The sequence below is a fragment of the Python bivittatus genome, unplaced genomic scaffold (assembly GCF_059951505.1).
Source record: "Python bivittatus isolate LINGU-HERP-01145 unplaced genomic scaffold, Pbiv_v1 ctg000790_np1212, whole genome shotgun sequence".
NCBI classification, from domain to species: Eukaryota; Metazoa; Chordata; class Lepidosauria; order Squamata; family Pythonidae; genus Python; species Python bivittatus.
The window spans coordinates 7,185,481-7,201,907 of NW_028277110.1; the positions used below are offsets into that span (position 1 = coordinate 7,185,481).

The 16,427-nt window shown below is 44.7% G+C and overlaps 1 protein-coding gene across 3 annotated transcripts in view; it reads left to right on the forward strand.

Annotated features, from left to right (window-relative positions):
- EDA2R (ectodysplasin A2 receptor) overlaps positions 1-16,427 on the forward strand; it is a 39,492-nt gene that overhangs the window by 4,871 nt on the left and 18,194 nt on the right. For all 3 annotated transcript variants that reach the window (XM_088129220.1, XM_088129222.1, XM_088129223.1), the window contains exons 4-7: positions 5,945-6,061; positions 7,836-8,014; positions 13,842-13,927; positions 14,880-15,038. In XM_088129220.1, the coding sequence (XP_087985346.1) occupies positions 5,945-6,061; positions 7,836-8,014; positions 13,842-13,927; positions 14,880-15,038 (541 nt within the window). The remainder of the gene's footprint in view (positions 1-5,944; positions 6,062-7,835; positions 8,015-13,841; positions 13,928-14,879; positions 15,039-16,427) is intronic.

Sequence of the window (16,427 nt, forward strand, 5' to 3'; positions counted from 1 at the left end):
TCACCAGAGCCTCACTTCCCCAAATTTTCGTTTTCAACCATCAAGTGGCCACAGTGGGTGAAGCAGTAACATAACTGCACTGCTAGGGTGGGTGAAGCCTAGATTTTCTTACAGTCTTCTGAAAGGCTTAATGCAGCTTCTGTTACCGGAGCTCCTACTGAAAAGCGCACAGTTGTTTGTCAGCAAACCGTACTGGGGCTTGAGAGCTGTCTGGCCTTTTCTGAGTAGGTCGGTACCATTACCAGTGGCTGCGCTAATCAGTCCTTCAGGTTTAGGTGCCAGTTTCTGCTGCTTCTGTCTGAGCAAGGAACCTGCTGTGTGTGTGTTAGTCTCCAGAGGCACTTGATGGCTCTTTGGTCTGGTTTAGACTCAGGGTTCTCCTTACACCCATCAGGGACCGTCTTCCTCTTACTTAAAAGCTGCTTTTGGGGGCAACTACATTTTTTCCAGAGGGTGGGCAAAGCAGCAATACAGGGTGCGATGACAATTTGTGCATCCTACTGCATCACACTTGTCCATTTTTCTGCTATACATGCTATCATTTAGTGCCACACATCTTCCTGGCAACACCTCTTCTTCATACATTGGACATCTAGACATGATTTGTTACAAAAAGGGTCTCACATTCAGAGGAAAGCTGCTTTGTAACAAGTCAGGCCTTCTCTATCTGAGAGCTATGACAGATGGACAGTGGGGAGATTGCTCAGGCCAAGCCAGAGGGGCCAGAAGTGAACTTGAGGCCTTCTGCCGACAACAGAGGTTTTGTGGCTGACCTTCAGCCTCCCTTCACTTTGCAGATGCTATGAGCATTATCTAGAGCAGGTATTGGCTGCATTTTCCAGGTGGGGGTGGCAATTTAGCCTCCTAACTAGTTGGCAGGTACAGGAAATCTTCTGGTGACATAGTGATGTCACTTGAGAGCTGATTATCCTCTCCCAACTTTTTATGGGATGAAGGGAAGCAAACTGACTTCTGACGAGAGAGAACTGCTTCTGGTCAGTTAAAAGACAGTTCCCAGATCTGTTAGCTGCTTTGAGCGTTATTTTGAAGGGAAAGGCAGAATATAAGCCTGTTAAATAAACAATTCTCTAGTTTCCTTTGACAGTGTAACAATACATGGTCTAGTTAGAGGGAGCAGTACATCCGTAGATTCTGTTTTCTAATATACCAGTTCCTTAGAAAACAGGAGAAAGCACTCATTTCTGTATTGCTCTGGTGAAGGGAAGCAAGAGGAAGGAAGATTTGAGGAGCTAGATAAATATTCAGAACTACTCCACAAGGATCTTGTACTATGGATAGATACACTACAATGTAGTCACAACACACCAAAATCCTGGATTTATGAAATCGCAGTCACCTATTTTTTTTAAAGAAGAAGAAGAAGAATAGGGATGTGGTGGAGGCCCTGGACCAGATTGCTCCTGTGCAACTTTTCTCTGTGCACTGATCTCAAGGTGCTCCTTGGTTTTCCAAGGAGCTCCGAGAGATGAAACTCCAGAAGCGATGCCTGGAGCTCCATTGGAGAGAGAGAAAGAGTGAATCCGACTGAACACGAGTAGGAGCCCATATTCGGGTGTACATTGTGGCGATAAGAGTGGCAAATCATTGCTTTTTCTCCACCCTCATTGCACCTGCCCATAGCTGCCCAACACCCTGTTCAGGGTGACCTCCCAATTGGGGAGGGGGTCAGGGTCACAGGATTATCTCCAGGGCCACGCTGAGGAATATTCATACTATCTGGCCGACAAAGTCGCTCAGATTCACTTGGAGTTGGACTCCAGTTGGGCAAGCCCTAATGAGTTGCCCAGGGAGCAGTCTCGTGATGTTATTTGGACTGAGTTTGATTCTGTTATGCCTGAGCAAGTGGACAAGGTCCTTTTGTCTGCCAGTCCAGCCACCCGTTAGTGAGATCCTGGCCCCTCCTGGGTTATTAAAGCAGCCGGGGGGTGACCACGGGGTGGGTTCATGCGGTGGTTTCGGCCTCTTTGAGAGAGGGGGTGGTCCCACCAGCCTTGAAGGAGGTGGTGGTATGCCCCTCCTCAAAAGGTCATCTCTGGACCCTTCCTTATTAGAGAATTACTGGCCAGTTTCCAATCCCCCCTTTCTGGGGAAGGTTGTGGACAAGGTGGTTGGACGAGAGCTACAGAGGATCTCGGAGGAAACAGATCAGACCAGGGTACAGTACAGAGACAGTGCTGGTTGCGCTCGCTGATGACCTTTGGTGGAGCCGGGATGGGGGTGGTGCAGCCATCCCGGTGCTCCTTGATCTCTCAGCGGCTTTCGATGCTGTTGAGCACAGTATCCTTCTGGACCGACTGCGGGGGCTGGGAGTGGGAGGCGCTGTGCTGAGTGGTTCGCCTCCTTCCTCAGCGGTCGGTTCCAGCCACTGTTGATGGGGAGGGAGAGATTCTGATTCTGATCACATAAGGGGGACAACTCACAGAATGTCCTTGGTCAGTGACTGCTTCAGCAGCATGTTTGAACAGATGCAATTGTCACGTTTAGCCCAGGGAACTCCAGGAGACCATGCCGATTCAATCCAGCAAGGTTTATTAGCTACAACCTCAATCAAGAATCTTCCCAGACTGGAACCAGTTCCCAGGGTCACTCAGTAAACATAGTCTGCATTCCTCAGGGAGGTGCCAGTCTCATCCTCTTATCTCTTCCCCGCGCTTCAGGAGATGAAAGAGCATTCTTCACTCCCCGATTCTGGCCCCCACAGTTCCAGTCCATCACAGCAATAGGTCTTCAGATGCAGAGTGAATATAGAAAATATTGACCACAGTATCCTTCTGGACTGGCTTCTGAGATTAGGAGTGGGAGGCACTGTGCTGAGTGGTTTGCCTCCTTCCTCAGCAGTGTTGATGGGCAGGGGGAGAGATCACATCCACAGCCCCTCACATCAGGGCTCAATGCTCTCTCCTCTCCTGTTCAACATCTACATGAAACCACTGGATGAGGTTGTCTGCCAGTTCAGGGTACAGCATCATCGGTATGCTGATGATACCCAACTTAAATCTCCACCCTGAGTGGCACAATGTCTTGACCCAGTGTCTGGAAACTGTTCAGGTCTGGATGGAGCAGAACAGACTTCGGCTCAATTCTAACAAGAGTGAGTGGCTGTAGGTGTTTGGACCCCCTGGATCGGGGATGTTACCATCTTGGATGGGGCTGCACTTCCCCAGTCAAGACTGGTGTGCAGCTTGGGGGTCCTTCTGGACTCACAGCTGTTGGCTGAAGAGCAGGTGGCAGTTCTGGCCAGGAGGGCCTTTGCACGGGTGCATCTTGTGTGCCAGTTGCACCTCTTCCTTGATCGGGAGGCCCTTCAGACAGTCACTCATGCCCTGTTCTTGGATTGCTGCAATGTGCTCTACGTGGAGCTGCCCTTGAAGACCACCCGGAAGCTGTAGATGGTTCAAAATGCAGCAGCATGAGCAGTAACGGGCGCCTCTCGGTGTGCCCATGTGTCACCGCCGCTAGCAAGCTGCACTGGCGGCCAACTGGCTGATGAGTGCAATTCAAGGTGCTGGTTATTGCCTATAAAGCCCTGTACGGCAGAGGGCCTGGATACCTGAGGGACCGCTGGTCTCCAATTGTTCCTGCAGAGTGGGTGCGCTCCAGTCCCCTCCACTAAACTTTGCCGTCTTGGGGGACCTAGGAAGCCTGCCTTCTCTGTTGCGGCCCCCACCCTCTGGAACAGCCTCCCCCCAGAGGTAAGGAGGGCGCCCTCTCGCCCGGGGTTCCGGAGCGCCTTGAAAGCCTGGCTTGGGTCCCAGGCCTGGGGCTGATCTTTGTTATTTGTTCAATGGCCCCTGCTTTGTGTTGCTGTTTTTGCCTCTATTAGATTATTTTAGCCTGGGCTGCCTGCGTGATTCAACGTTATTGTCTGTTTTTATGTTTCCCCTAGTTTTGTACGCTGCCAAGAGTCCACTGGAGTTGGGCAGTCAATAAATTTAAATAAATAAACTAGGAATATTTCCAGCGTGGATCTCAGTCTTTCCTAGGACTTCCTTCAGCGGTTAAAGTACATAAACACAAAACAGGCTTTTCTTACAAAATAAGCTGAAGAGAGATTTAAGGTTTTCCTTGTAGCTAGAAGAGCAGGAGACTACCTTTTTGAAAAAGATAGGAATCTGGGCATTACAGCTTATTTGAGGAGGGATTTTATTTATTTTTATATATATATAAATATATATAAAAATAAATAAAAATATATAAATATATAAATATATAAATATATATATAAATATATATATAAATATAAATAAAAATATATATAAATATAAATAAATATATATATAAATATATATATATATATATATTTCAAATTTGGTCACTGCCCATCTCACTAGGAAGTGACTCTGGGGGGTTTACAGTAAAAACAAAAAATAAATATTAATTAAAACACAATAAAAATACAATAAAAACCATATTTATACATAAATAATAATATCTTCCAAGGTGCTACTGGTAGCAAGGATATTAACATACAGGAGCATCTTCAAGGTGCTAGCCGCCCCCAGGGTTGGCTGCCCCTTTTCTCGCCCCATGCCGGTTGGCAGAGCCAGGTCTTAACCCCTTTCTGGAAGGTCGAGAGAGTCTCTGGGGGGAGGGTATTCCATAGGGTGGGGGCCACGGCAGAGACGGTTCTCCTTCTGGGCCCCGCCAGTCGACATTCTTTCAGAAATGCTGCCCCCTTGCTGCCCCTCAGCCTTTGAAGGGCCCATGTACTTTTTTTCCTCTGAAGCAACCAATAGAAGATCTGATTTTTTAAATTACTAATTAGGAATAAAGCGGTTGTTTCTATGCCATTCTGCTACAAAATGGCTCTGAGTGGCAGTCATCATCGCAGTATCGTAACAGCCAATGTAATGTAACTACCAAAACGTACATTGTCGTTTTAGCCAATATAAAATATATCGAACAAAAAAAGCCATAAGGAATTCGTATCAGAGCTTCACAGTATACTTGTCAGCATTACTGATGCATTAAACAGTGGTTCTGTTAAAAATATTTCAGTATTACAAATCCATATCTAAAACAGCAGTGAAGGTGAACCAAACGTGAGAACCGAATCTTCAGCAGCAGCCTTCAGGAAAGGAAGCAGGAATCAAAGCCAGGAGCAAAGCTGACATCAGGGCCAGCAACTTCTGTCCACGACTTGGGGTAGAAGGAGAAATGAAATAAAAGCTCCAGCTTCAGTGGGCATCGACACTCCAAAGCTGGGGGGTAATTAGTGCCAAGACAGATGCGCCAACCTGTACTTCCGTATCTCCGGTATGGGTCCGTGCTGCATGAATATAACTGCCCCAATTCAGTCGGTGCACATCGAAACCGCAGTTCATGAAAACAAACAGTGAGGCTACTAATGACAATTAAAATAGCTTATCAAGAGTTTCTGAGTAGATTCAGTAGAAATTCAGCAGAAAGCACTGGTAGAACCTCTCATCAAAAGAGGCAAACTGAAGTTTGATTTGTCCTTAAATTAGGTTCCAGGGTGCCAAGTTGATCTAGCAGCTCTGCGTATATGTTGCTTAGCAGCTACTTGGAACCAAAGCAGCTTATTTTTTTTTAACTTCAGCTTATTTTTTCTCTTCTACAAAGTGTACTTTGTATAGTATTGCACATGCATGCACACACACATATACAAATACGTAAGATATTTTCATGCCTGTCTGGATAAAAATTTTTATTTTTCTTTAAAATTCTTCAGGTATATTGTTTTTAAATCTGCTAGATCCTTAATCTGGTGCAACCTCTATTGCAATCAGTGACCAGCACAATCACTTGTTAACACAAATAATAGTTTAAAAAACTTTAGTAATTTCATCTTGCTCAGTCTCTTGTGTTGGGGAAGAGTTAGTTGGGAGATAACGCTCATGCTCCCTTCCTAGTTAATTGAGCTGCCGTCCCATGCTGGCTCTTCTGATTTTTTGTCTATCAGGCTCTTCTGTCACAATCTGTTGCAAATCCAGTGGAATGCCAAGACAGTGAATACCTGGACGATCATGGCAAATGCAGCCCCTGCAAAGAGTGTGCCCCTGGATTTGAACTTTCCAAGGTAATGTGAAGATGTGCCTGTCGCACCTTTTCAGACATTCATGGCCCAGTAGAGTTTCCAGAGGAAACTGTGATTCCACTGCAGGAATTTATGACTGTAGTCTTCAGCTCAAGAAGCCATTTTATTTTAAATTAAACCAGTCAGGTGTTTTACAAATTACAGATAATTCTCTAGTTATGACCATTCAGCGACCATTCGAAGTTATGACAGTGCTGAAAAAATCAACTTACGACTGGTCCCTGAAGTTACAGCAATTGCAGCACCCTGTGGGCATGTGATCGTAACCTGGGCACTTGGCAACCTGTTTGCACTTATGACTGGTTGCCAAGCACCCTGCAATCATGATTTGCAGCCTTCCTTGCTGGCTTCCCACAAGCAAAGTCAATGGGGAAGCCAGCAGGGAAGATTGCAAGTTGCTCGGGTAAGTCTCCCCCACCCATCCTGGCCTTTCTTTGCTCGCTCGCTTGCTCACTCACATGCACTGCACCCTCCTTCCCCCTTCACTCACACGCACTGCTCCCTGCACTAGTTTGCATGCACCAGCGCCCTCCTTCCTGCTTCACTCGTTCACATGCACCGTGCCCCCTTCGCGCTGTGCTGCGGCTCTGGGGCTTTGCAGGAGGAAGGAGAAAGCCTAATGAACGGCTAGCAGCTTCCAACATAAGCTGAAAGAGCATGCGCCAGAAGCACCCCTGGAGAGTCCTGAAGTGAGCAAAGGGGGAAGGAGGCGCTGGTGCTGCGAGTGGGGGAAGGAGGGTGCGGTGTGTGTGAGCGAGTGAAGGGGGAAGGAGGGTGCTGGTGTGCGTGTGAAGGAGGGTGCAGTGCGTGCAAGTGAGCAAAAGGGGAAGGAGGGTGCTGGTGTGTAGTGAGGAAGGGGGAAGGAGGGCCAAGAAGCCCGAGCTGCAGCATGGCAAGCAGCCCCAGAGCTGCAGTTCTGGGACTGCTTGCCATCCCATAAAGCCAAAAGGACATAGATGGGGGTATAGGTGGGTGAGGGGAGTTGGAGGCAGACCATTATCTTACTGAGGTTCAAGGCAGGGAGGGACCAAGTCCGGAATGACTTGGCTTGGGGTGGGTCCTTGGCCAACAACCAGTAGAATTCACCTAACGACAGCAATGGGGAGTGCCTGGATTGCCTTTGCTAAGCGATGCAGTCATGTGACGTCTCACTTTACAACTGCATCGCTTAGTTATGGAAATTCCGGTCCCAGTTGTGGTCCTTAAGTTGAGGATTACCTGTAAACTGTTGCTCCATTTTGGTTTTTTTGCAAATCGACATGCACTTCAGAATCAAAAGTTTTTCCCTGACATTTTTAGTCTGTTGGGTGAGCCACAGGCCCGTCTTTGCGTGATACCTCCTTCCAAAGGTATATATATATATATATTGTTTACCTGAAAGGAAGACCAGTTTTTTTCCCAAAATTCTTTAGCTTTAAAACAGGTTTAGATGTTTTATTTGCTGAGAATACAGTAGTAGGGGCAGATGGTGGTGGCGGTGGGCATTTTTAGCCAGATGAAGAGACAACAGTGAACTGGGGTAGAAAAGAAAAACCTGGGTGTGCTAGACAGGTTGGTAATGATGAACAGATTTTGTGAGAACTTTGGTGCTAAGTTACTCTCACTGGAATAGGTGGAAGATCATCACCTCTGAAAAGATAGTGGGTGGCATTTCATATATGAAAGCTCCTTCGTATAAACCAGTTCTCTCTTTCTGCAGTGATTTTTCTATGTGTGTAAACAGAACAACAGTCTTGGGTATGTGGCTGTCTTGCAGGAGTGTGGTTATGGGGAAGGGAGAAGCGCTCAATGCACTCCGTGCCAGCCCAGGAAGTTCAAGGACAGATGGGGACATCATGGCTGCAAATCCTGCCTCTCTTGCTCGCTTATCAATCGGGCCCAGAAATTCAACTGCAGCACAACCTCCGATGCCACCTGTGGAGAGTGCTTCCCTGGGTAAGGCTGTCCAGCTCTACAGGCGCCACGGGGAACCTTCCATCAAAACAAGGCCTAAAAAATTAAATGCAGAATTTGGTAGCTGTTGAGAGTCCATTTATGGTTATGGCAGGATATTAATTTGATCAATGAATAAGTCACCCTGTAGAATTTCTTTTTAAGAGCATCACCAAGAATGTCAGTTTAGTCATCAAGGGGGTGGGGGGGAGGGATCCTTTGAGAGGCAAGTCTGCTCTCTGTACCAGCATTTCAGTGAAAGTGATATTACTGAGCAGAAGGTCATAGCAGGAATTCTGAGTCAGTGTCAGCCTCACCAGGTACACCAGAGCAGAAAATCAACTCCCAGGAAGGCTGAAACGACTTTGACTGAGATTGGTTACAACAACAGAATCTTCCCCGTCTGATCGGGCTATACCCCCTCCCCCTTCTTATACTCCAGTGAATCAGGGAGGTGTCTGCCTGATCTGCTTCTCAATGTTATTTTGTTGCTCTGGATTTAAAAAAATGCTTCAGCCTCTTTTCCCTAGATAACTCTCTTGCATTTCTCTTGCATCTCTACAATCAGTCATTTTTTCAGGCTCTGGTCCCAAGTGCAGGATCTTGCAGGATGGTCTAGCACCCAAAATAAGGAATTAAAGGAATTGCCTGGATTTTCTGCTAAATCACTTGTTGTGAGGTGTCAGTGCTGCTTTCCAGGGATGGTTCTCAATATAACTTAAGATTTAGTGATGGACACATGCTTCACCACTCATAGAACACGGCGGCATGGTGAACTCTTAAGATACAGGTTGGACAGCTTTGTGGGCAAACTGATTTCCTACCCTTCTCCACAACCTTCCCCAAATGGAAGGATTTTAAATGGGCTTCAGGACAACTCCCATCATCCCCAATCAATATAAGAAAGGTTTCTTGAAAGTGGTTGCAGTCCTCTAGCTGCTTAGGGTGTTGGATGATTAATAGCTTCAGCTGGGTGTGACTCCTGGCTCTTCACACTCTTTGGACCACCACTGGCGAATGGGGAGGGAGGGTAGAGAAGTACAAAGATAGCTTTGAAGAAGATATGTGGCAGCCATTAGGAAACTATGAGCTTAGCCTCAGGGAGGGGTGAGAAAGAAACCCCCCAATGCCTTGCCTTGACTCTCTTTAGTATAAGAGAGAGGGTAAGAGAAGAACAATCAGGCTTTCAAAATTCTGTTACTATAGCTTATATCAACAGAGTATTTCTTGTGGTTTCCTGACCTTGCTTATCTTGAAAGGCTGACGGGGGGCGGGGTGGTGGTGGTCTGTGGCACACCCTCCATTCACAGCAAGCAGAGTGGAAACTTGTAGGCTGGCCCCAGCCTTGTATTGAGTTACCTCAGAATCCTTTGCCACATGCCAAGCTGAAGAGCCACTCATGAGACCTTCCTAAAATGAAAAAGGTTGAAAGCCCCATGGTGGATCCTGTGAAAGGTTTTCCTATGTTATTAGACATCTCTGCACTTGGGGATGTGGTCCTGGATTCCCTTACATCACAGGTGTGATGATTTTGTATCATCAAGTTGGTCTTAGTGACCATATAGGGATTTTCTCCAGGATGATCTGTCCTCAACTTCAGGTATTCCAGAGGGGAATTACCACTGTAGTGGAGTCCATTCACCTTCTGTTGGTCGTTCTCTTTTTTCTTTCCTTCCGCCTTTCTCAATATTACAGATTTCTTCAGGAAAAATTTGAGTCTAGTTGTTTGTACCTCAAATGAGAACCTCTGGATTGGTTTGTTTTAGGATTGATTTGTTTTCTTGGCTATCCATAGTATTTTCAAGAGTCTTCTCCAACACCAAATGATCAAAAGCATCAATACTCTTTCTATCCTGCTTGTTCAAAGTCCAGTTTTCACTTCTATAGAGTGTCACAGGGAAAACCATTCCCTGCATGATTCTGATCTTTGTAGGTATAGACACATCACAATATCTGAATATTCTTTGCAGAGCCTTCACTGCTATTCTATCAAGTGCTAATCCGTGGCATATTGCTTGACCTCTGGATGATTTACTATTGATAGTCAATCCTAAAAGGCAGAAGTGATCCATCCTGTCAGTGTCTTCACTGTCAGTTCTAAGGCTAGTTGCTATACCTGTTGTCATTTGATTGCTTTTCTTTATATTTTATCTTAATCCTGTTTTTTTTTCCACGGTTCCTTGACTTTCATTACTAGAGCTTGCAGATCATTTTCATTTTCATTTATCAGAGTGGCGTCATCAGCATAGGGCAGGTTATTGATATTTCTTCCTGCAGTTTTAAAAGATGCTCATCTTCTAGTCCAGCTTCCCTCAATATATATATATTTCATATTGGGTTGAGTAAATAAGGGAACAGTATACAGTCTTGTCTCACTTGTTTGCCAACCTTGAGCCAGTCTGTTTTGCCATGTTTGGTCCAGACTGTGGCCTTCTATCTTGTCTGTAGGTTTCACATGAGGATAATAAGATATTCTGGGATTCCAATTTTTCTAAGCATATTCCACAGTTCATCACAGTTGAAGCCTTTCTATAATCAATGAAGCACATACTGACTTCTTCTTTGTATTCTTTGGCTTTCTATATTATCCAGTGTACATCAGCAATAATATCTTGTGTTCCTCAGCCTTTTGTAAAGTCAGCTTGAACATCTGGCATCTTTCTTTCCTTGTAGGGCTCTAATCTGTGTTGGATGATCCTCAGTATTATTTTACTAGCATGTGAAATTAAGGATATTGTATTATAGATGGCACACTCTGTTAAGTCTCTCTTCTTTGGTGTTTGCATGTAGACTGACCTCTTCCAATTTGTTGGCAACTGTGTTATTTTCCAGATTTGCCAGCACAATTTGATTAGAACCATTGCAGATTCTTCTTCTGTTACTTGCCATATTTCTGTAGCTATTTAATCAATTCCTGTAGCCTTCCAATGTGTTAACAACATCCAGTCTGCTGATCTAACTTCATCTTCTAGTACTAGAGGTTCTTGTAAGTAGGGAATATTGTATCTTGGATATTGTCATCTCTACTCTACAGAATTTCAATATATTTTTTCCACCTTTGATTTTCTTGCAAGCAGTTGAAAATGTCGACTGGCATCCTTTAGCATGTAAATTTGAGGTTGGAATGTCCTTTTGAATTTGGAAATCTTTTGGAAGATTAACTTGTTTTTCTGTATCTGTTTCCATCTTTATAAATATTGCTGTAATACCGCTTCTTGTCTTTTCTAATATGGGTAGTCCTCACTTAATGACCACAATTGGGACTGGCAACTCCGTTGCTAAGGGACATGGTAGTTAAATGAGACATGATGTGACCATGACATGCAATTTTACTTTCAGCTTCTCCATTGACTCTGCTTGTCAGAAACCAGCTGTGAAGGGTGCAAATGATGATCATGTGACCACATGACACTGCAATGGTCATAAATGCCTGCTGGCAGCCAAAGCACCCAAATCTCAATCCTGCTTTGGATCATTTTCCTCAATCAATCAATGAACAAGTATAATGTTTTTGACTCATTTGTTTAATTGATCTTTTATCTAGTTTTAGGACATGTGTGGAGAACAGATCATGCTTTAAGTCATATTTATTCTGAAATATTGAAAATTCAAAGGGGTTCACACACTTTAAAGGACCATGGTATATATAGGCATTGTTTTGGTTGTTGGAAGACTGTGTTGGGAATAAAGAAGTCATTGCATTGACAGAAACTGGTATGTTGTTCTCATGCTTCATTTTGGTTTCCTAGGCCATACAAGTCAACTATATTTTCCTCCTCAATATTTTCAACTTTGGCATTCCAGTCTCCAATCACAAGCAGTTCTGTTGATTTCAAATTGATCATAAAACTCATTATCCTCCTCTTCTTCCGCATCAGTGATTAGAGCATAAACTTGAATAATTGTCTTATTAAAGAGTTGTCGGCAAAGTCAAAGCGACTGCTTTGTACCTAAGTTCTGTTCTTGCTGTATCCTTCCTATGAAAGCAATACTGTTCCTTCTTTGTTTTTCACGTCCTGAGTAGTAAGCAGTACTTCCAATTCTAGTACATCTTAATTTGCTAATGCCTAAGATGTCAATGTGTGGTCAATTCATTTCATCTTTCACTGTGTTAAGCTTTTCCATATTCATTCTTCTTATGTTCCATGTGCCCACTATAATTTTGTCTTTCAATTTTGGATTTTCTAAACATGATTAGTATTCCAGAGGATCCTCATCTCTTCCTTAGTAGCATGTTGAATGCCATCTGACATGAGGGGCCATCATCTGGCACGATATTGTCAATCTCTTTTTATTATTTAACCATATGATTTTCTTGGTAAAATTTTCTTGGAGTGGTTTACCATTGTCTTTTCCCATGCAGTATGAAATGAAGGGTTAGCCATTGTCGCTAAAGTGATCATTTGCCTCCAACCTTTTGCTATATTGCTGCTGCTCAGTATTGGTATATGTTTGCTTTAGCTGGGCAGCTAGAACGTCCTTCGCATCTTGGGTGACCCTATTGGGAGTATATATTCTTGGCTGTGTTGTTGGTGCTCTTCATTCATCTCTCCCAGGAACATCCCCCTGCCTCGATGAAGCAGCATAGCAGAGCTTGAGGGGGATCCTAGGTGTAGCAGGTAATTATTCTTTCTTGATGAGAGACCATATGGTGGTGAAGGTTTTAGACTGACTGGAGACTTAGGTTCTAGTCCATCCTCACCCACAGAAACGTCTCGGGTGACTTTGAACCAGGCACTCTCTCTCAGCCCAACTGACATCACAAGGTATTTTTTGTGGGGAAAAATAGGATTTTTGATGAAAGAATAAACAAAATTCCCAGGCTTGTGTGGCAGCGGTGTCAAATCAGGGAATCCAGGATCATGTTCAGAAGATGGTTAGTTTGCTATGTAGGCTGCTCATAATCCTGCTTTTCCACATGCCTAAGGTCCTTGCACCATAAGGAGTAACAACTGCATGCTGAGAACTGGTTGAGCTCAGAAAAAAGCAAATGAACATGGGAGCAGGGATAAAACCAGTTATTCACTTATTTCTCATGCCTGTCTTCTGCACTTTCATGTTGGTACCTCATTGCTAATTTAGTCCATTTTGGGCTGCTCTTTGGTACATTAAATATGAGCTAGATTTATTTGTTTTGTTGAATTAGTTATGGATTGTGAACTCTGCACATGATTAAGTATTCAGGCATATTGGAAACAGTTTCAGTGTATGAATTGGTCCTCAGTGCAGCAGCAGTAAGAGGAACAAGGAACCAGGGTGCAGTATTATTTAAGAGTAATGGATCTTAGGGGGATGCGGTGGCGCAGCAGCTTAATGACGCTGAAAATTGCTGGCCAGAAATGGTCGACACTTCAGCAGTTCGAGCCCAGCTCCGCGCGGCAGAGCGAGCTCCTGCTGCCTCCCCAGCTCCTGCCAACCCAGCAGCTCAAAAACTTACGTGAGTAGATAAATGGGGACTCTCACCCTGGTGGGAGGAAAATGCTGGCAGCCCCTTGCAAAGGAGACGGGAGCAGTTGCCGGTAGCGCGGAAGCCACGCTCGCCCGAAAAGGGCGCGAAGCAACGGAAACCCCGCCTCCTGCGACCGCCAGCTGGGCTCTGCTCTAGGAAGGAGGCAATGGCAAACCACTTTCGAAAGACCTTGCCATGAAAACTGCAGGGACTTCAATTGAAGAATTGGTAATGATTGAGTGTGGATAAAAAAAAAAAATGGATGTTATAGCCAGTAAGCCCTTGGGAAGCATCCTGTGCCCCTTGCCCTGTTCATGTGATAAGCAGCTCGTTGCAGCTCCTCCTTATTAAATATCGGCCCATTTTTCTTTCTCTTGATAGCTTCTACAGTAAAACTCAGATTGGTGGATCCCAGGACCTTGAATGTGTGCCCTGCACGAAGCAGACCCCATCTTCTGAACAACAGTGTATGTACTAACTGGGACCTCTAGGAGCTGCTTGTCCTCCTTATGCTCCAAGCCACATATTTCTAATATAATTCTACGTTGCAGCAAGAATGAGGCTTGCAGCGTATTTGCACTCTGTGCCTACAAAAATTGCGTATCAGGGAAGCTTGATTCTGCAAATGTTGCACTGGCATCGGGGGGGGGGAAGAGCAAATGAGGTCATGATTCTGACACCACTGATGTTTATTATGGATGCCTCAGGATGCACACTGGGTAAATTACACATTCTGTTTTATTTTCTATAATAATCTGCTCCTGTTAGCCTTGTGAGACATGTAGAAACTCTGCACAGCCTATAAATGCTGACTTCTGATCAGTACAAGAAAATCCAACCAAAGCTGCCTGGCTTCATTTCCTTTGAGACTTGGTGGCATTTTGAGGTGTTGTTCCAGTCAAGAGGGCTAGAAACATCTATTTATTAGAAGTTTTTGTAACGGTGATTTCAGTTTCCAAGCACATATTTTCTGCCTGTAAAGAATTTTCATTGCCCTGCTTCAAATACTTTCATTTATTCTTAACTACCAATATATTCCAATTTAACTGCAAGGCGTGCTAAGTCCTGCTTTACACTGTCCTCTTGGTAGAAAGACTGGAAGGTTTTTAGTAGCTGTGCACTCACAAGAGCAAAGCAGGCCTATCTGGTTTGCAACTTAGGAAAGGTGCAGCAAAGGGAACATCTGCAGTTGCTAATTACTTGGAAATTAGAACATCTAGTTGCTTCTCCTTGAGAGATTAAGGCCTGCAGCAAATGTCACTTTGCACTTGGGAGATGGAAATGTTCCATTCTGCATTATGGACCACACATCCTGTCCAGCCAAAGACAGGTTCTTAACTGGGATTTGTTGCCCACCAAACAGAAGAAAAGCATCTGCTCCTTCCTGCTTTGAATGATTTTTTTTTATTATCTTGGTAGGCCTTCCTAGAATTCACTTAGAAGAAAGTTCCACTGATCCTGGACAAGATTTGGTTTTGGTGGTGCTAACAAGCAGTGCCCTGGTACTCCTGGCATTGGTCCTGCTAACCATCTCCATCCTCTACTGCCAACAGTTCTGGAAGAGCCAGTGCCAGCATGGTGAGTTAGTCCTGTGTGCAGCTTGCCCGTCCTTTCCCTAGTCTTGCTAAGGGAAACGGGTCTCCCTCTGACTAAGGTTTTCTCTGCCTCAACAATATGCTTTCTAGTCTTGTACAGAGGAAGGAAGATGATCTTGACAGAAACACGCAAGAATGTTACCTAGGCAAAAGAGGCTGAAACATTTTTAAGTCCTGAGAAATGAGATCGTATTTGGAAGTGGCTCAGCCAGATGCCTCCCTCACTCACTGGATTATAAAAAGGGGGAGGAGATACTGGACAAACAGACTTGCAAGGTTCTGTTACAGCCAGTCTCGATAAGAGACTGTTTCTGCTTTCCTGTGGAGGTGATTTCCTGGTCTGGCCTGCCTAGTAGGGCTGTCATACATTTTGCAAGTCTTATACTCTCTTTCAAGAGAAGCTGAAAATCTCACATTCGTTGATAGAGATGGCCTCCGATCCTCAGAGTATACCGCTGTACACCGAGCACCTTACTGCAGCTTTGTTACACCAGCAACAGGCAGATTTACAAATAATAACTTAGAATGTTCCATAACGCAGCTAACACAACAGTTGGAACAGAGTTTACCCTAGCCTGCAGCATAGCCAGTATTTCTGCATTCCCCTGGGAGTTACCAGAGAGCTTTGGAGAAGACCAAGACCAATTCTGGACTTTCATGATTCAGTGTGAACTGTGTATGGTGGGTTTCCCACAGAGTGCGTCAAAGTGACATTTGTGCAGAATGTGCTGAAACAAGGAGCAGCCAAATAGGTCATACCTATCATTTAGGCCAGTGACCCTGGACTAAACAATTATCAAAACTTAATGCAAAGCTTTAAGGTGCTTCGGCGATCCCATGAGATGGGACCACTAACTGTGAAATTTGCAAACTCATGCAAGGTCAGGGTAGAATATGGGTGTACATACTGGATTTTAAATTACTGGCCAGAGATGTGGGATGGAATGATTTGGCTCTGGTTGACCAGTTTAGGAAAGGACTTGCTGACGAACTGACAGCTGAACTGATGAGACAAGGTACCCCAGATAATTTGGAAGAGCTGTTCCAATGTTGTATGATAACAGATACTGACTGGAATAGTTGAGACAAGGGAGAAATGGCTAGCAGAAGAGGTTTTACAGCCCCTTTTCTCCCATAGTCCCCCTTCCTGATGGTTTCCTTGGAATCCAGTGCTGGAGAATCCATGCAATTTGGAGCAGTCAAAAGATATCTGTCACCAGGAGAGAAGCAGAGAAAGAGGAACCTAAGTTTCTGTTTTTAATATGGCGCTCTCAGGCATACAGCCTGATCCTGCATAGCTAAAATCCACACCCTTGACTCTGCTATGAAATGCCACAGCTGTGGATCTACAGGCCATGGAGCAAGCAAGTGA